The sequence below is a fragment of the Saimiri boliviensis genome, chromosome 21 (assembly GCF_048565385.1).
Source record: "Saimiri boliviensis isolate mSaiBol1 chromosome 21, mSaiBol1.pri, whole genome shotgun sequence".
NCBI lineage: Eukaryota > Metazoa > Chordata > Mammalia > Primates > Cebidae > Saimiri > Saimiri boliviensis.
The window spans coordinates 22,493,634-22,513,811 of NC_133469.1; the positions used below are offsets into that span (position 1 = coordinate 22,493,634).

General features: G+C 58.3%; 1 protein-coding gene across 2 annotated transcripts in view; it reads right to left on the reverse strand.

Moving 5' to 3' along the window:
• Window positions 1-9,656, reverse strand: part of BID (BH3 interacting domain death agonist) — a 37,393-nt gene extending 27,737 nt beyond the window's left edge. The window contains exon 1 of one of the 2 annotated variants that reach the window (XM_074391061.1): window positions 9,361-9,656. In XM_074391061.1, the coding sequence (XP_074247162.1) occupies window positions 9,361-9,650 (290 nt within the window). In that variant the 5' untranslated portion in view covers window positions 9,651-9,656. Of the gene's footprint in view, window positions 1-8,335; window positions 8,357-9,360 lie in introns of those variants that run through there. The other variant, XM_074391062.1, reaches the window with a different exon arrangement.
• Window positions 9,657-20,178: the final 10,522 nt, after the last annotated feature.

Sequence of the window (20,178 nt, forward strand, 5' to 3'; positions counted from 1 at the left end):
AGCCTCCCAAACTGCTAGGATTACAGGTGTGAGCCATTACACCAGGCCTGAACTTTACATTCTTAAAACATTCCTGAGTTTGTTTCTGCAAGAAGAATTTCTTTTTAAAAGTCTACTGCATTTAAATTATTAGAAGTACAGCTGGATGCGGTGACTCACACCTGTGATCCCAGCACTTTGGGAGGCCGAGGCCAAGGCAGGTGGATCATGAGGTCAGCAGTTTGAGACCAGCCTGACCCACATGGTGAAACCCCATGTCTACTAAAAATACAAAAATTAGCCGGGCATGGTGGCGTGTGCCTGTACTCCCAGCTACTCAAGGAGGCTGAAGCAGGAGAATCCTTGAACTTGGGAGGTGGAGGTTGCAGTGAGCCGAGATCACGCCATTGGACTCCAGTCTCGGTGACAGAGCAAGACTCTTGCCTAAAAAAAAAAAAAAAAAAAAAAAAAAAAAGGCCAGGAGCAGTGGCTCATGCCTGTAATCCCAGCACTTTGGGAGGCCAAGGCGGGAGGATCACCTGAGGTTGGAAGTTTGAGACCAGCCTGACCAACATGGAGAAACCCTGTCTCTACTAAAAATACAAAATTAGCTGGGTATGCTGGCACATGCCTGTAATCCCAGCTACTTGGGAGGCTGAGGCAGGAGAATCCCTTGAACCCAGAAGGCGGAGAGAGGTTGCAGTGAGCCGAGATTGCGCCATTGCACTCCAGCCTGGACAACAAGAGCGAAACTCCATCTCAAAAAGAAAAAAAGAAAGAAAGAAAGAAAAAGGCCAGGCGCAGTGGCTCACGCCTATAATCCCAGCACTTTGTGAGGCCGAGGCATGCAGATCATGAGGTCAGGAGATCGAGATCATCCCGGTTAACATGGTAAAACTCCATCTCTACTAAAAAAACAAAAAATTAGCTGGGCATGGTGGCGCCCGCCTGTAGTCCCAGCTCCTTGGGAAACTGAGACAGGAGGATCACTTGAACCCAAGAGGCGGAGGTTGCAGTGAGCTGAGATGGAGCCATTGCACTCCAGCCTGGCAACAGAGCGAACTCCATCTCAAAAAAAAAAAAATTAGCTGGGCACGGTGGCACACGCCTGTAATCCCAGCTACTTGGGAGGCTGAGGCAGAAGAACTGCTTGAACCCGGGAGGCAGAGGTTGCAGTGAGCCGAGATCTCACCACTGCACTCCAGCCTGGGCAACAGAGTGAGGCTCCATCTCACACACACACACACACACCGAAAAAATGATAACAAATAAATAATTAGAAGTATGATTTTCTTACGTTCTGGAAATCTTAGAAATATTTGCTTATATAAGCTCATCACAAGCCAATCGAAATAGAGTTCCTCCAATTCAAGATACTTCAATCGTCCTTCTGGGTAGACACAAAATTCTGAATTGAATTGAGCTCAAAAGAATCTAAGGCCGCAGAGAGAGAAGTGCAACCATCCAGCTTCTCCACATCTGGCCACAGAGAACTGATCTAGGTCACCCACCTAGAAAGATGACCCAACAACACGACCACAAACCAATCGCGGATGCCACTGGCTCACGGGCAAGCCAGGAACCATCAGAAGACAGAGTCAGGGCGGGGAAGACGGATGTGGAGGAAAAACAGAGACACGGCGTCTGCGAAGCGCAAAGTTCTGCAGCGTTCCACTGCTTCTTCAATGTGCCTCCGGTAGCCAAGAAAAGACCAGCACTTTGGGAGGGAGGCCGAGGCAGGAGGATCGCTTGAGCCCAGGAGCTGGAGACAAGCGCGGTCAGCATAGGGACGCCCTGTCTCTACAAAAACTACAAAACAAAAAAATGAATGAAAATTGATACCTGCTGTGACGTGAGCAACCCTTGAAAAACAAGCTACGTGAAAGAAGGGGGCCACAAAAGACCACGGAGGCCACGGGGAGCAGAGATCGAGCCGGTGCACTCCAGCCTGGGGGCAGAGCGAGACCCTGACTCAAAAAAAAAAAAAAAAAAAAAATCGGCGGGGCGGGGTGGCGCACACCTGTGATCCCAGCTGCTCGGGAGGCTGAGGCAGAAGAATTGCTTGAACCTGGGAGGTTGCAGCTAGCCGAGATTGCATACAACTGTGTGATTCCAGCTGTTATGAAAGTTCCTTTTTTTTTTTTTTTGAAGCGGAGTTTCGCTCTTGTTACCCAGGCTGGAGTGCAATGGCGCGATCTCGGCTCACCGCAACCTCCGCCTCCTGGGTTCAGGCAATTCTCCTGCCTCAGCCTCCTGAGTAGCTGGGATTACGGGCACGCACCACCATGCCCAGCTAATTTTTTGTATTTTTAGTAGAGACGGGGTTTCACCATATTGACCAGGATGGTCTCGATCTCTTGACCTCGTGATCCACCTGCCTCGGCCTCCCAAAGTGCTGGGATTACAGGCTTGAGCCACCGCGCCCGGCCCATGAAAGTTCCTTAACGTGCAGACGCACAGGCAGAAAGGTCAGGGCTGCCAGGGTTGGGGAGGCGCTGACCGTGTGTCTGGAGCGTCTCTCTGGGGTGCTGAAACGTTCTGCCTGTAGCTGGTGGCAGTGGCTGCCCAACTGCGAATACACTAAGCCGCTGACCTGTACCCTTTAAGTGGGTGAATTTCCTGGCATGTGTGTGATGTCTCGATCAAATGGGTTTTGAAAAGGCGGCCAGCAGGAGGGGGCATGACAAGCAGGCGAGGGCCTCTTCAGGTGACTGGGGCCCCTCCCAGAGGTCAGAGGCTCCACCACAAGGCCCCGGAAGTCGGTGGCCCAGCAAATTCCAGGCCTCCAGGACCCGGGCGTCCTGCCTCCCTCCCCTGCCCAGGCCCTGGGCTTCTGGGTGGGGCATGGTGGCTGGCAGCGGAAGACAGATGTCCCTCAGCTACTCCAGGAGCCCTGGTGAGCCTCCGCCTGCCCCTGCCCTGCCCCCTGAGCTCTCTGTAGACTCTGTCATAAGGAACAGGGCTGTCACGACGTCCCAGGCAGAGTCCAAGTCAGCGCAGAGCCCTTGCAGAGCACAGGAGGGCCCGTGCTGCACCAACGCCGCCCTCCTGCCTGGCAGAAATGCCACCAGCCCCTGGCAGAAATGCCTGCCCTCTCCTATGGAGGGGCTGGTGACCTGGGGAGTGGCTGGCTGCCGGTGTGAGGACACGGGGGACCCTTCCACAAAGGCCCCCAGCTGGGCTCCCTGCTCAGCTGGCCTGGTTTGGGGCTGGATGTCTGCAGGGTCCTCAGAGGTACCCAGAGGGAGAGACAAGGCTTCGAGGAAGGTGGTGACATCTGGGACCAGGGTCCTCACGGCCAGGCCCCATCTCTCCCTGCCTGGATTTCACGGGAAGTTGGGCCAGAAGAGTGCGGGGGCCAGAGGCGCACCCTGAGGCTGCGTCACCCAGAGCGCCACCCCCCTTTCCAGGGCACAGCAAGGAGGTGCCTGCTGGAAGGGTCCTGGGGACAGCCCATCAAGGCGATTTTATCTTCTCATAGCGTGCCTGCCTTGGTTCCGGGACCAGGACGGAGTCCAGCCTGCCTGGGGTCCCTCTGCTGACCCCACCACACACACAGGCAGCCATCCCAAACACGGTGACCTCCAGCACCCAAAGCTCAGAGTTCCCCGCTGAACTCAGGAGGCGCCCCACCTTCCCGTCTCCAGGGAGATGCAGGCTGGTGCAGAAGCCACTCCCAGTCCCGATGCCAGGCCTGGTCACATGGTGCCCTGCCAGGCTGGGGGGTGGTGCACATGCCCGCCAGCCTCCTGAACCCAGGCAAAAGACACCCATGTCCTCAGGCCCAGCTGTCACAGAACCTCAGCTCCTCAGAGACGGCTTCTCTGTGGGACTTCCCCCAAGGGACGCCCTGCTGCCTCCCAGGGGCCTTCGTGACACTGTCCACCCCGTATGCTGCCCATGCCTACGCCCTTCCCTGGCCCGGGGTTGCCACTCCTGTCCTGTTCTCCTGCTGTCCCCACCCCAGCCCAGACCCCAGATGGCTCTCCCTAGAAAAACACCTGAACACTGGAGAAGCCAATGCCTCCAACCCATCAGCATCTGAAGAACCCCCGTGTACTCCCAGCCCAGAGCTGGAAGCTCTAACAGTGGACGGGTCACGTCAGGCTTTGAACATGCGATGTGATCTCACCTTCCCCATCCGTAAAAGGGGACACTCCCTGCCTTGCGGGATCACATGCAGTAACAGAAAAAGCACCTGACATGTGACACCCACTGAGAGAAGGTTTTCCCTTCTCTTTGGTTTTGGGAAAGAATGGGAAGGCGGCCGGGCGCGGTGGCTCAAGCCTGTAATCCCAGCACTTTGGGAGGCCGAGGCGGGTGGATCACGAGGTCAAGAGATCGAGACCATCCTGGGCAACATGGTGAAACCCCGCCTCTACTAAAAATACAAAAATTAGCTGGGCATGGTGGCATGTGCCTGTAATCCCAGCTACTCAGGAGGCTGAGGCAGGAGAATCGCCTGAACCCAGGAGGCGGAGGTTGCGGTGAGCCGAGATCGCGCCATTGCACTCCAGCCTGGGTAATGAGAGCGAAACTCCGTCTCAAAAAAAAAAATGGGGAGGCTGCAGCAGGAGCTGCTGGAACACGGCCTGTCCCGGACCCAGGGCTGCAGTCACCTGACGCTCGCCCAGACATGGGGGAACTTCGAAGAATGACTGTAAGAAACAAAAGGAGACATTCAGTTACACAAATTCAACCAAACGCCGAGGCACAGATGCCCATAACAGAAACAGAGCAGCTACCGCTGATCTTGGATGAACGCTCTTGGCCAAAGGGCCATGGCAGCGGAGGGGAGGTTCAGCAGCTGTCCCCAAGCACACAGAGCATTTGGAACTCCCAAGCCCAGCCAGTCCCTCCAGGCCACAGCATACGCTTCCCTTCCTCTGAAGAAAGGGGGTTTGTTAAGCCAACGAGGAGGGAAGCCAAGGGCTGCTTCTGGGCGCCGGCATGGCTGTGAGCATGGAAGGGGGCTGAGCCACAGCCTGGGGAATCCATGCAGACCAGGCAAAAGCCCAGGCAGGACGCTCTGCAGAAAGCTCCTGGGGATCCGGACCCCGAGCCAGACTGAGCCCCAGCCCCAGAAGACAGGTGTCTCCTCTCCTGGGGCCACAGTAGCCACGGAGGCCACTGACGGCTTCCACTAGGACAGCGTGTCTCGGTTACTCCACATGCCTAAAGTGCCAGCCCCCTTTCAGGCCTGGTCTATGATCCAGATGGCGGTCTTTCTCCTTTTTTTTTTTTTTTTTTTTTTTTTGAGACGGAGTTTCGCTCTTGTCGCCCAGGCTGGAGTGCAATGGCGCGATCTCGGCTCACCGCAACCTCCGCCTCCTGGGTTCAGGCAATTCTCCTGCCTCAGCCTCCTGAGTAGCTGGGATTACAGGCACGCGCCACCATGCCCAGCTAATGTTTTGTATTTTTAGTAGAGACGGGGTTTCACCATGTTGACCAGGATGGTCTCGATCTCTTGACCTCGTGATCCACCCGCCTCCGCCTCCCAAAGTGCTGGGATTACAGGCTTGAGCCACCGCGCCCGGCGGTCTTTCTCCTTTAAACCCTGCTTCCCTCCTCCCACCCCTGCCCCAGCCAAGCTGATGGGATTCAAGGAGTGCAGCGGCGTGGGCACGGTTCACCACGGCCTCGCGTGGTGGCACAGTCACGGCTCATTACGGCCTCCACCTCCCGGGCTCAAGCAGTCCTCCCTTCTGAGCCTCCCAAAGCCACTTCCTCCTTTTCTTAGTTGATGGCTTCTTCTACAGCAGAGGACCCCCAAAAACAAACACCTACCAGGCCAACTGAGAATCAAACGTGCAAGGCAGCAGCAGCAGCTCCAGAAACAGCTGCTTTGTGACGGTCCGTTTGCCTTTGATGTGACACTGCCCCATTTTGGACCAACGCAGGCAGAAACAGAACCGGAGGAAGAGGAGGGAAAAGAGGCTGTGTTGGGGGGCTGGCGGGGATGGGGGGGCTGTGGAAACCCGCCGGGAAAAACCCACCGTGAGGGCTCCTGCTCCGGAAGCATCCCCTCGCCCGCACGTGTCCCTCGCTGCCTGGAACGTGGGCTCCCTTCCTCCCAGGGGCTCACAGGGGAGGGAGGCCACAGAAGGGCTCCACACCCCCCGGTTGGCCTGACAGGTGTGAAGTGTGGAGAGGCGTCTGGGCAGTGCGCATGACGCTCAGAGCCGAGACCCTGGCGTCTGACTCCCTCGGTTGCGACCCCGGACAAGTTACTTAACCTCTCCTTGCCTCAGTTTCACTATCTGGAGAATGGGGATGCTTCCCTAGTCTGACCACCGTGATGTCCAAAGAGCCAGTCGGCACACATCAAGTGCTCCGTGAGCGTCCAGCCCACGCGTGGTTTTCTCTGTCCTGGGCTTCCGCTCCATTAGTCTTTTTCAGACCTGTCTCCTTCACTGGCTTGGGGCAAGGATACGTGTGGCCGCTGAAGGTGGTAGGCCAGGTATGGCAGCCATGGAGCTGCTAGTCTGGGAGGCCCTGTGGGGTGGGAAGGGGCAGGCGCCCAGGGGACACTCCAGGCCTGCGCTGCCCTCCATAGCCCCAGCCGGCAAGTGGTGACCAGATGTACGACTCCAGGAAGTACTTCCAGAGGACAGCTCTAGGGACAGGCCTCTCACGGGCTGACAGCCAGAGAGCCAGCACTCCACGTCCCCTCCCTCAGTCCCCACTTGGGTGGGTGCTCGGCCTGGAAGCTGGAGAGCACAGCCCTCCACCTGGCACTGGAGAGAGGCTGACCCATGGCCCTTCTGCATCAAATGCCCACCCGCCTTCGTCACCCTCAGCCATCCTTCTCAGTCCAAGGCCCAGACACTGCTCGCTGCAAATGCGTGGGACCCTCAGCTCCTCTGATCCGCATCCTGACGTCAGCGGAGCCTGTGAGCACCCCTAGGCAAGGCCTCCGAGCGCGGCATGCGACACCCCTTCCCACCCAGGCACCAGATCCCCCACACGCACCACCTGGGGCCACGACCCGCTTCTCTCTCTGGCAAGCTCCTGCCCATCCCTGAGACCACCGGACAGCTGCCATCTCTGCCAGTCCTGCCCAACATCCTCAGATGGCACTAACAGCCCTCGCCAGCTGTGGCAACTCCGCACCCGGGCACCCCTGGTCTCGGTCGCCACTCACACCTCACCAGCCGAGACGCTCCCTGTGCCCCTCCTGGCAGATGCCCGCCGTTTAACCCCAGCCACGAACTGCGGCCCCTGCATTTCCTCGTCCCTCCCTGGGCAAGAGGGGCAGAAGGGACAGGGACGCACCCTCCGCCCAGCAGGGAATCCCCGGAGCTCTGTGTACCACAGCTCCTGATGCCAGAGGACCCCCCCCCCCCCGGCGCTCCCCACGGCCTCGAGCCGCCAGCTCAGGGAACCTGGGCTCAGCCATCACTCCCAGGGGACTGCAGGCGCGCGTTCAGGCCCAGGAGCGCTCTCGCCATCAGAGCCCGCCCAGCACGGCACGGGTGCAGACCGAACGTGGAGCCAGGTCCTCTGCCGCGCCCCACCGTGCGGACGGGCCGGAGGTGTGGACAAGCTTCCGGGGAGGGGCGCGGGTCCATCTGCCCCTCTTGCTCCCACCCCGCCTGCCGGTGAAGCCCACCCAGCCCCAGACGGCCCAGCCGAGGGTCCTCACTGCGGTCCTCCAGCCGGCCCCTGCCGCCCGCCGCGCCATCAGGACCCCAGCACCGCGGCACACGCGTAGTTGGGGAATGCATGAATGAATGAATGAATGAGCCCTTGCCAGCACAGCCCCTTGCTGGCTGAGGGCTTCGGGGCTCCCCCAGGGCCCCCTGGGGTCACTCGACCATTCGGCAGTTTCCCAGCGGCAGCGGCAGCACCGTCGCCAGCCCCCGGTGGCGGCCGCCGGACCGCGCCTGGCCAGCCGTGAGCTCCGCGCGGGAGGGGCGGGCAGGTGTCCGCGGCGCTGGAGACACCGCGGTGCGGGCCGGGGTTCGATCCGCGGGGAAGCGGGGCCTGCACCCGGCCCGGCCCGCGCGTTTCTCCTGCGGCCCGCACGCCCCCGCGGAGCCCCCGGGCCACGTGGAGCGGACACAACAAAGCCTTCCCCGCCCCGAGGCCGGCCCGCAGCTCCGAGGAGTGGGGGCCGCGCCCAGGAGGGCGCCGGGCGGAGGGAGGCGCGGCCCGCAGGTCGCTGCCCAGGCCGGGCGCGGTGACCGTCGCCTCCCCTCCCCTGGCTCCCACCGCGGTCGGGCCCAGGGCGGGCGGCGGGCCCTGAGCTCCACGCCGGGGCGGGCGGGCGGCCGGGGTCCCGGGCGGGGGCTCGGCGCGTACTCCGGGGGGGGGGGCGCGGGGAGGGGCGCGGGGAGGGGCGCGGGGCACTCACCACCCTCCGGCCGCGGGGGCGCGTCGGGGCCGAGGCAGCGTCGGCCGGGCGCGCGGACACCGCCGAACGCCCGCTTCCTCCTTATGGCGCCCCGCGCGCTTCCTCCTTCGGCCCCCCACGCTCGGGCCCGCCCCGGCCCGCCCCGGTCCGCCCCCGGCGGCTTGCGGGGACTCGGGGAGCCGGCGGGGCGGGGCGGGTCGCAGCGGGGCGGGGCGGGGCGGGCAGCGCAGCGAGAACCCGGCTTCCCACCCTTGCGCCTTACGCGGCTGTCCCGGGCAGTGTCGTTCAACTTTATGGGGCAACTCCTAACGTGTCTCCCGGAAACACGGAGAATGCCCAGGCTGTTTGTGGGGTAGTCGGGGGTGATCGTTCTCGTCCTCACGGAACCAGAGGTTTGGAAAACGGGTGAAGCCACGAGGCTCGCAGAGAGTCTGGCCCGGCCCCTCACCAGGCCCTGTGCTTGGTATTTATTCCTGATTTACTTGGATATGCAAGTCTGGTTGAAAACATCAGCGTAACATGTCGGGGACTCGAGGCCCGCAGGCGCACAGCACCGCACTCAGCTCATTCCGTTTTCCACTTTCAGTAGAGGTGGACAGTCTCCACCTCTGGAGGACTCCGGCTGGTCTTGAACTCTTGGGTTCCAGAGATGCTCCTGCCTCGGCCTCCCAAAGTGCTACAATGACGGGCCAATCCATGCACCCCAAGATGTGGCTCTCACCAACAGCGCTGCTGCGGAGCCTTCTGTGGGTGTCTCCACTTCTCTTGAGTGTGACGCCTGGGAGTGGAACCGGGAATCACAGGTCCGGGCCAGCCATGGTATTAGAAACTGCCAGCTTTCCAAGGTGGAGGCACCACTGGGCACTCCCACCTGCCCTGTCGGGTCCTGTCGCCCCCGAGCCCTCGCTGGGCTCGCTCTCCAAGCCCACTGCGCTGCCCTGCCTCCTCCTGCCACCCTCACTCCTACCTGGGCCCCCCAGACTCTTGCTGCTTTTATCAAGGGTCAGAGGATGTCACTCACTCACCCTTTAACAACATCCTCTTTGTTTTCCGTCTCGTGCAGATAAAAAGCCAAGTTCCTTTCAGTGGTCTGTAGAGTGCCACGTGGCCTGCCCTGCTCTGGGCAAATCCTGCCCGGTCCCTGCTCCTCCTGGCAGCCGCATGGCCTCTGGCTTTCCCCGGCCTCACTTCCGTTTCCTCCACAGCCAGCATCGCAGCTGCAGAGTCGTTGGTGTGTGTGTTGCCGGCCCCCCCATCGCAATGTAACCTCCGCAAGGACAGGTGGACAGGGACTTGTTTCCCGCATGCTCTTCATTGGGACTTGGCCCTCCAGGGGGTTAAGCAGATGGAAGATCCTCTGAGCAGGGGTCAGATGGCGTTAGGGGCAGGTGCCCTGCAGAGGACCAAAGGGAAGTTTCACAGGTTGCGGCCAGGTCATCTGTGGGGTGAGGTTCAAATTCATGGCGCAAAGTCAGCAGGCGCCTCCAGGGCCGGTGAGAGCTTGGACGGTGGGACACAGTGGGGAAGGGGTCGGTGGGGTGGCCTGAAGGTGGGGAGGCTCCAGCAGCGTGGGGGAGCAGTTGGATTTTATTCGAAGCCCTGTCGCGCAGGGCAGGACCTGTACCAATCGGCCCCCACGGTTTTTGCATCTCCTGCTGGCTTTTTGCAGGTCTCTTAAGTGATTCTTAGAGGCAGGGAAGATTCTCCCCCCACCTGACTCCTTCCTGTCCTGATTTGCTGCCTCTATGATGCCTTGGGCTTCAAAATCTGTCTGCGGTATTTGTAAAATGAGAGAGGGTGATGTTTCCTGCAAACGCTTCAAAAACAAAAGGAGCCAGAAAACAGATCAGAGGGTGAGGGATGGGGGGCCATGGAAGGGCCCAGGGACATTCCGGGGAAATTCCAGGGATGATGGGATTCTTCTGTGTAGGGATTTCGGTGGACGCCACACAATTGTACACTTTTGTGAGAACTCTGCGCTAAGAATGGTGACTTTAACTCTTTGTAAAATTAGACCCTGATTAACACATGAAACAATACATGAGAGAATGATGACTTTATTTTTTATTGTTACGGTTTTTGAAGCAGGATCTCGCTCTGTCAGCCACGCTAGAGTGCAGTGGTTGTGATCACAGCTCACTGCAGCCTTGACCTCCCGGGCTCAAGTGATCCTTCTGCCTCAGCATCCCAAGTATCTGGGACTACGAGCATGCACCATCACGCCTGGCTCATTTTTTTTTTTTTTTCCTAAGAGACAGGGTCTTGCTGTGTTGCCCAGGCCGGTCTTGAACTCCTGGGCTCAAGCAATTCTCCCACCTTGGCCTCCCAAAGTGCTGGGATTACTGCACCCAGCCTGAATGATGTTTTTTTTTTTTTTTTTTTTTTTTTTGAGACGGAGTTTCACTTTTGTTACCTAGGCTGGAGTGCAATGGCGCGATCTCGGCTCACCGCAACCTCCTCCTCCTGGGTTCAAGCAATTCTCCTGCCTCAGCCTCCCGAGTAGCTGGGATTACAGGCACGTGCCACCATGCCCAGCTATTTTTTAGTATTTTTAGTAGAGACGGGGTTTCACCACGTTCACCAGGATGGTCTCGATCTCTTGACCTCGTGATCCACCCGCCTCGGCCTCCCAAAGTGCTGGGATTACAGGCTTGAGCCACCGCGCCCGGCCCCTGAATGATGTTTTTGACAATAAAAATGAAACACAAAACCCAGCAAGGTTTGACGGGGAGGATGAGCTGGCGACCGCAGCGTTACAGTCGGCCCTCAGTTCTGCTTTTTGCTGCAATTTTTTTCAGTCGCTTCCTGCCACTGGGCTCTTCCTCCTATGAAAACTCAGCCCCTCTTCCTCAGTTCCCGCTTTGCAGCAGAGCGAGGCTGGCATTTTCAAAAGCATCCTGGAGGAGCCCAGTTCCTAAAAGATTAATTAACGTCTTTATTTTTTGAGGTAGGGTCTCTGTCTCTCAGGCTGCAGTGCGGCGACGTGATCTCGGCTCACCGCAACCTCCCCCTCCAAGGTTCGAGTGATTCTCTTACCTCAGCCTCCTGAGTAGTTGGGACTACAGGCACGCTTCACCACGCCTGGCTAATTTTTGTATTTTTAGTAGAGACGGGGTTTCTCCAACTTGGCCGAGCTGGTCTTGAACTCCTGACCTCAGGTAATCCGCCCTCCTCGGCCTCCCAAAGTGCTGAGACTACAGGTGGGAGACACCATGCCCTAAAAGATTATTTCAAAGCCTGCTGTTACCGCCTGACTTGAGTGCTCTCAGAATTCCTACGTGGAAGCCCTGACTCCCAGGACCTCGGAACGTGACTGTGCTTGGACATAGGGACTTTCAGGAGGTGACTAAAGTTAAGTGAGGTCGGCAGATGGCCCTACTCCTATCTGATTGGTGTCCTGATGGGGACCCCGACGCCCACACAGGGAAGGACCGGGGGAGGACACACCCTCTCCAATCCAGGGAGAGAGGCGCCCCTGGAACCCAGCCCGGCCTGCGTGTTTATCTCCTCCTGGCTGAGGATTGCGAGGAAGCCCGCTTCTGTCGCTTCTGCGGGCCTGCCTTCTGCTCTGAACCACCCATCCCTCCCGAGAGAGGGGCTGGGCTTCTCTCCCTGTCACCGCCTGTGCTCTGGGAGACTTTCAGGATCTCCAGGCTGTTTCTGGAATAGTCTAGGGTAGTCATTCCCGGTCCTCACGGAACCAGAGGTTTGGAGAATGGGTGAAGTCACGAGGGTTGCAGAGAGTCTGGCCCGGCCCCTCACCAGGCCCTGTACTTGATATTTATTCTTTTTTTTTTTTTTTTTTGGATGGAGTCTCACTCTGTTGCCAGGCTGGAGCCCAGTATCTAAAAGATTGATTAAGATTGATTATTTATTTATTTATTTATTTATTTTTCGAGACAGGGTCTCTGTCACCCTGGCTGCAGTGCAGTGGCGCAATCTTGGCTCACTGCAACCACTGTCTCCCGGGTTCAAGCAATTCTCCTGCCTCAGCCTCTCTAGTAGCTGGGATTACAGGTACCCACCACCATGCCTAGCTAAATTTCATATTTTTAGTAGAGACGGGGTTTCACCATGTTGACCAGGATGGTCTCGATCTCTTGACCTCGTGATCCACCCGCCTCGGCCTCCCAAAGTGCTGGGATTACAGGCGTGAGGCACCAATCCTGGCCTGTTGATTCTTTGATTACTTGGATATGCAACTCTGATTTAAATCATCCGCTTAATATACGGTGAGTGCTGAGACCGCGGCTTCACCGGGTGGCCTCCCTCTCCTGTTCCCAGGAGGCCTCACACCTAGTTTGTTTCCCGATGGTCAAGGGCAGAGTTTTTTTTTTAAAGCAAAATTCAAACCTTTCCCTCCTTCCCAGGTCTGGGTCATTTGTGACCCTCCTCACAGGCTGCTTCTGACAGGCCCAGGTCATAGCCAAGGAGAGCTCAGGGGAGCCGTGTCCAGTGTCTCTGAACTCCTGAAATGACGTGAGCCCTCCAGTTCTGGCCGTGGGCCTCCAGATCAGACTCAGCCCATACGACTCACAGGGAAGCAGAGCCTGGGGCTAGCCTTCTACCACTCACACGCCCACACACAGGCCAGGGGAGGGGCTTGGGGACAGCTCTGGGAGGGTCCCTGTTTGTGCAGTGGGTGTCCAAGCCTGGGTGTGCAGAGTCGAGGCTGCCGCAGACCCAAGGGATGCTTGTTTGAGGACGGAAGCTGCAGGGGGAGGTGGTGACAGGGCTGCTGGCTTCCTCCACGCCCCACACGGCTTCCTATGCAGTCTCGGGCCAAGCGTGCTGTTGCCGTGGGTGTGTTTCACTGAGATGTGAGCTGGCATGCTTTCTCCACCCAGCTCCATCTGCTGGGTCCCTCCATGGTGTGGCACGTGTGGCTCCCGTGCCAGGGGGCCCCTCACTGTGGGCAGCCCTGCATTTTGTCTATCTGCTTCCCCAAATACGGAACCCCAATGACCTCCAACTTGCTGCTGTGACAAGTCACCCTCATTCATATCGTCATCCTCAGCCTGAATGAGGCTTTCTTTAGAGTGTGACCTGGGCACTGAATTGTAGGGACAGAGCTCCTGTCTAAGGTGGGCCTGTGGTGAGGTCTCCCTGGCAGTACATTTTTTTTTTTTTTTTTTTTAGAGATGAAGTCTCACTCTGTCGCCCAGGCTGGAGTGCAGTGGCACGATCTTGGCTCACCGCAACCTCCACCTCCCAGGTTCAGGCAATTCTCCTGCCTCAGCCTCCTGAGTAGCTGGGATTACAGGTGTGTGCCACCATGCCCAGCTAATTTTTTTTTTTTTTTTGGAGATGGAGTTTCGCTCTTGTTACCCAGGCTGGAGTGCAATGGCACGATCTCGGCTCACCGCAACCTCCGCCTCCTGGGTTCAAGCAATTCTCCTGCCTCAGCCTCCTGAGCAGCTGGGATTACAGGCACGTGCCACCATGCCCAGCTAATTTTTTGTATTTTTAGTAGAGACGGGGTTTCACCATGTTGACCAGGATGGTTTTGATCTCTCGACCTCGTGATCCACCCACCTCGGCCTCCCAAAGTGCTGGGATTACAGGCTTGAGCAACCATGCCCGGCCAATTTTTTTTATTTTTAGTAGAGACGAGGTTTCACCGTGTTGGTCAGGCTGGTCTTGAGCTCCTGACCTCATGATCCACCCCTGGTGGTACACTTTAATCCCGCCCTTCTCCCTCCCCACCAGCGCTGGGCAGGATCTGGCCTCCAAACCTTTGCCAGTCTAATGGTATGAAATGATACTAATATCATGATACTAATAGCCAGTGATATTTTGGTTTTGCATTTCCATGGTGAACAATGAGCATCTTTGTTTAAAAGTCCTTTAGGAGTTGGAGACCAGTCTGGGCGACTCAGTGAGATGTTCATCTCCACAAAAAATAAAAAGAGATGAAAAAGTAGCCGGGCATGGTGGCATGTGCCTGTGGTCCCAGCTCCTCCAGAGGCTGAGGTGGGAGGATGGCTGGAGCCCCGGAGGTGGAGGCTGCAGTGAGATGTGATGGTGTCAGTGCACTCCAGCCTGGACAACAGAGTGAGACCTAAATTAGAAACAGAGTGTTTCTAAATTTAAAAAAAAAAAAAGCCGGGCGCGGTGGCTCAAGCCTGTAATCCCAGCACTTTGGGAGGCCGAGGCGGGTGGATCACAAGGTCGAGAGATCGAGACCCTCCTGGTCAACATGGTGAAACCCCGTCTCTACTAAAAATACTAAAAATCAGCTGGGCATGGTGGCGTGTGCCTGTAATCCCAGCTACTCAGGAGGCTGAGGCAGGAGAATTGCCTGAACCCAGGAGGCGGAGGTTGCGGTGAGCCGAGATCGAGCCATTGCACTCCAGCCTGGGTAACAAGAGCGAAACTCCGTCTCAAAAAAAAAAAAAAAACTCCGCTGGGTCTCCTCCTGGCATTACTCAGCACAGGACAGAGGTGTCGGTCCCTATCCTCAGGCGGGAGATGACGCCCAAGAGGAAGGGGTGGGACTGGACAGGGACAGTTCTCACATCACAGCGGGGATGGACCCCTGGGAGGGGAGAGAGGGAAGAAGAGAATCGGGCAGCCATGAAGGAGATCTGATGGGGCCTGCTGCCACAGCAGCAGCGGCTCGGGGCCAAGGGCGCAGCTGCGGGAGCCACGGACAGATCCTGGAGTGTGAGGCCTCTGTGGCCGTGGCAGCCACGCAGCTGGAAAGCACGTTCTCTGCGGAAGGAGACTGCAGCCTTCCCACGCCTACACGGCAGAGAGCCGCAGTTACAGACTAGGACCTCCAGACCCGGGACGGCACAGTTGCGTTGCGAGCTCAGTGTGGCCGTGCCAGCTCTCCTCTGAGGCTCTCCTCCCGAGGGTGCTGAGATAGACCCGTTTCGGGGGTGAAGATGGGGAGTCAGTGCAAGGGGCTCACTCCCAAGTGACCTGGGGCAGAAGCCAGGAAACGGAGAACTCTACAAGGGACACGGGTGCACTGAAGAGCAGGCGTGGATCCAACCAGAAGCATGTGTGCATCTGGAGGGTGGAGGGAGCGTGGGTCTGAGCAGGCCTCCCAGGTGGGGAGGAGGGCTGGAGGCCGCCAGCTTAGTGGTTAAGAGCTCAGCCTGCCGGGCGCGGTGGCTCAAGCCTGTAATCCCAGCATTTTGGGAGGCCGAGGCAGGTGGATCACGAGGTCAAGAGATCGAGACCATCCTGGTCAACATGGTGAAACCCCGTCTCTACTAAAAATACAAAAAATTAGCTGGGCATGGTGGCGCGTGCCCGTAATCCCAGCTACTCAGGAGGCTGAGGCAGAATTGCCTGAACCCAGGAGGCGGAGATTGCGGTGAGCCGAGATCGCGCCATTGCACTCCAGCCTGGGTAACAAGAGCCAAACTCCGTCTCGGAAGAAAAAAAAAAAGCTCAAGCCGGGCGTGGTGGCTCAAGCCTGTAATCCCAGCACTTTGGGAGGCCGAGGCAGGTGGATCACGAGGTCGAAAGATCGAGACCATCCTGGTCAACATGGTGAAACCCCGTCTCTACTAAAAATACAAAAAAATTAGCTGGGCATGGCGGCACGTGCCTGTAATCCCAGCTACTTAGGAGGCTGAGGCAGGAGAATTGCCTGAGCCCAGGAGGCGGAGGTTGCGGTGAGCCGAGATCGCGCCATTGCACTCCAGCCTGGGTAACGAAAGTGAAACTCCGTCTCAAAAAAAAAAAAAAAAGGCCGGGCGCGGTGGCTCAAGCCTGTAATCCCAGCACTTTGGGAGGCCGAGGCGGGTGGATCACGAGGTCAAGAGATCGAGACCATCCTGGTCAACATGGTGAAACCCCGTCTCTACTAAAAATACAAAAAAAAGGGCATGGTGGCGTGTGCCCGTAATCCCAGCTACTCAGGAGGCTGAGGCAGGAGAATTGCCTGAACCCAGGAGGCGGAGGTTGCGGTGAGCCGAGATCGTGCCATTGCACTCCAGCCTGGGTTAACAAGAGCGAAACTCCGTCTCAAAAAAAAAAAAAAAAAAAAAAAAAAAAAAAAAAAAATTAGCTGGGCATGGTGGTGCGTGCCTGTAATCCCAGCTACTCAGGAGGCTGAGGCAGGAGAATTGCCTGAACCCAGGAGGCGGAGGTTGCGGTGAGCCGGGATCCTGCCATTGCACTCCAGCCTGGATAACAAGAGCGAAACTCTGTCTCAAAAAAAAAAAAAAAAAAAAAAAAAAAAAAAAAAAAAAAAAAGAGCTCAACCTTCAGAGTTTGTTTTCTCAGCTCTATCCCTGATGAGCTCTGTGGCGGTAACTGGCCAGGGGGCTGACCCAGGAGAACTGGCCGCCAGCTCTCCCCATCCTGAGGCCCCAGAGCAGGTCTCCCGGGCCCTGATGACTTCGTGTCATTAAGGAGGTGATCGTACATTCCTCAGAGGGGGACTGTGAATACAGGAAACGCGAGGTCTCGGGCACCCAGCATGCTCTCAGGAAGCCTGGCTTGTGACCGATTCCCTGGCAGTGCCCTAGTGCCCTAGAGGTACTACGCCCCTAGTGGCTCTGCGTGCCTGCCGTGAGTAGGCTGGCGGGGCTCCCTGGGGAGTGCCAGAGGGGGATGGGCAGAAGACAGGAGCCATACTGCCCCTTCCCCCCACGCAGCCTCCTCGTCAGCACACCCTTCCCTTTACCCCTCCCAGCAGCTGCCCCTGCCACCTTCCCCTGCCCCGAAGCCCCTCCCCCTGCCATCTGCCCGAGGCGCTCCCACGCTCTTCCGGATGGTGAACTCTCTCCGGGTGCCACTTCTTCCCCGGCTGGGCTGCTGTCCTGTCACCGGAGCTGGCAGAAGCAGAAGGAATGAGGGTGGAGGGGCCAGCGTCCCCCTGGCCTGAGGACGGGGCTGTGGAGGCAGGGCAGAGCTGGCCTGTCCCCAGCTGGCCAGGGCTGGCCCTTGGTCATGCCTGTTACCAAGTGGGCCACGTCTCGTTCCCGCCCTTCCAGGCATCTCATCCCCCCACACTGCAGGAGGCGAGGGCCGTGCAAGCCTCTGCTCCCCTGGGAACAAGCCCGTGGGCTCAGCGGCCTCCTGGCCCCTGAACTGGAGCCCACTCCAGGGCTGGCGGGGGCCTGATGGCTGGAGTGAAGCTTCCTCCTTCCCGGTCATCCCATTCCCCTCATCTCTGGGACAGAAACGGACAATAGCCGCCTGCCTGAGACCTGGGGTGGAAAACAGAGTGAAGGCACCCCATCGCATGGCAGGGGGGCCTGGCGCACGGGGCGCTCCCTCAGTGAGTACCCCCAGAGCTGGAGCTGCAGGGACGGCCCAGGGCTCTCAGCGCAGGCTGGTTCCCGGCCGTCAGTGCCCACCACAGGGCTGCCCTCTCTGCCTAGAATCAGGGCTCCGCGGGTGGCACCTGGCTGGGAGGGGCTTTCCCCACGCCGAATCCGGGCGCCGGGCCTTGAAGGGCAGGTGGGTTGTGAAGGCAGGAGGAGAGCGGGGAGAGAGAGCACGATGCAGGAGCAGAGCCTGGGGGGTGAAAGTCCTGTTCATGCCCACGGTGAAGACCAGTCCCTCCCACCAAGGGAGCTGGGAGGAGCCCGCAGGAAGTCCCCAACCCCGCTGCTGGGGCGGGTGTGGCCTGCGGAAGCTCTGCGAGGCTGGCATGACTCAGCCTCTGCAGAAAGACCAGTCTGGGATTTCCCATGTTGCTTCAAGCAGCCTTTTCCCTGGGATGGGTCTATCTAGTGCCAACAGCCCTCAGCTGCTAGTGAGCCCCAGCCACCAACCTTCCGAGGGCTAACTCCTAAGGCCCAAGGGCTGGAAAGCTCCAAGCACGGCCCCTCCCAGAGTCTGACTGTGGCTCAGAATGGGCGCTGGGGCAGGGCGAGGCCGGCTGGGCCCTCTGACGTCCACCCCAGGGCTGGCCCAGGCCAGGGACCCCCATGCTGTCTTTCCCCTCGTCCTGCCCTCTCTGAAGTGAACTCTTTGGATGTTGACCAAATCACACCCAGCAGAGGGAAGGGAGTGGAGGTCCTAGTGTGGGGGTCCCGGCTGGGGTGGCTTGTGGACGGCGGAGTGTTTCTTGTGGTGATTTGTTGGAGGGATATTGAGCAGAGGGTAAACCACTGTGTCCAGCATTCTGCTCAAAGATGCAGAAACCAGCAATGCCACGTGCAGCGTGAACGGGCACAGGCTGTGGGCCCCCCAGGGAGGGGTCTCAGCACCACAGTGCCAGGCTGTGCGCAGTTCAGCTCTGCGATCAGATCGGCGAGAGGCCAGGGGACACACGCCTCACCTTACATGACGTTTTTGCCACCTTCGTTCCTGTGTTCACTCCTGTACCGAATCTCCCCACATCTCATCTGACCCCATGGCATCCTTCCTCTCCTACACACTGCGCTGAGACCTGGCTGTCATCGTGAAGTTCATGGCAGCCAGAGGAGACACTGACATTTCTGGTCACAGGCCTGGGCTGGAGCTGCTCCCAGGCGTGGGTGGGCAGGGCCAGGTCAGTCTTCAGGAAGGGGATGTCTATATGGAATCGACGCGGCCGCCGCAGAAGGATGGCCCAGCACCCCACAAGACCCAGAGTGCACAGCATCTAGCGTCTCTTTCCGGGGCAGAGAAGTGGATGCTCTTTTCCTGGTTCAAAGGTGGAAGCAGGCTTGGTGAGCTACGTCTGGCATCAGCCAGCCAGGTAGACGCCTGCTCTAGAACTCGGTTCTCATGGGCATGTGGCCTCCGGCAAAGGATCTTCCTGGAGACAGGGTTGAAGGCTCCAGGGATCATCTTTAGAGGAGCCTGATGGAGAAGGGAGAGGCTTCAGGAGGGTGTGTATCCCTTTATCTAGAGTACTTGGGACCAGAAGTGTTTCAATTTTTCAGATTTTGGAATCTTTGCTGACATGATGCTCAAAAGAAATCCTGCATTAGGGATTCTTAGCCTGTATCTCCAGTGTCGGGAAAGTTTTCTTATTTTTTTTTTATTTTTTATTTTTTATTTTTTTGAGACGGGGTTTCGCTCTTGTTACCCAGGCTGGAGTGCAATGGTGCGATCTCGGCTCACCGCAACCTCCGCCTCCTGGGTTCAGGCAATTCTCCTGCCTCAGCCTCCTTGAGTAGCTGGGGTTACAGGCACGCGCCACCATGCCCAGCTAATTTTTTGTATTTTTAGTAGAGACGGGGTTTCACCATGTTGACCAGGATGGTCTCGATCTCTCGACCTCGTGATCCACCCGCCTTGGTCTCCCGAAGTGCTGGGATTACAGGCTTGAGCCACGGCGCGCAGTCCGGGAAAGTTTTCAATGGTGGATCCACCTAGAGGACTTTCCCTAGTGGGGCGCCGCTGCCCCCGGGGCCCCCTGTGGGAACGCCAGCTCCAACATTGCACAGTGCCGCTGGCTCCCGGCCTCACCGTTGGCTCCCACGGCCAAGGGCAATGCTTTGGCACCTGAAAATGCATCTGAAACGATGAGGTTTACAACTGCCTTAGCCCCCTGGTGAATCTCTTTTCCTCCACTGCCTGTGCCTGCACGCGCCTGGCCGAGAGCGTGGCTGTGCCTTAGTTCATCCCAGGGCCTTGGAGAACTCCTCCCCACCCCGCCCGGGGAGGAGGAAAGGATGGTGCTGGGGGGAGGAGACTGTGTGGACCTTGTTCGTTGGATGCCGCCTGTCTCCTGCGTGAAGTTCTTCGCCCTGCTCCGAACCTTGATCTGGTGGGAGCAGAGGGTACACCCTGCCTGGCTCGGGGGATAGGACGCCTGTGCCTGGGGCGGCCAGCGGGCCTTCTTCCCTCACTCACGGCTCTGCAGGGTTCTGGGGGTGGGTGTTCCCTTTGATGCCGTCTGATTGCTTCTGCTTGTGGGCAGTGCCCTAGGGCAGCTGCTG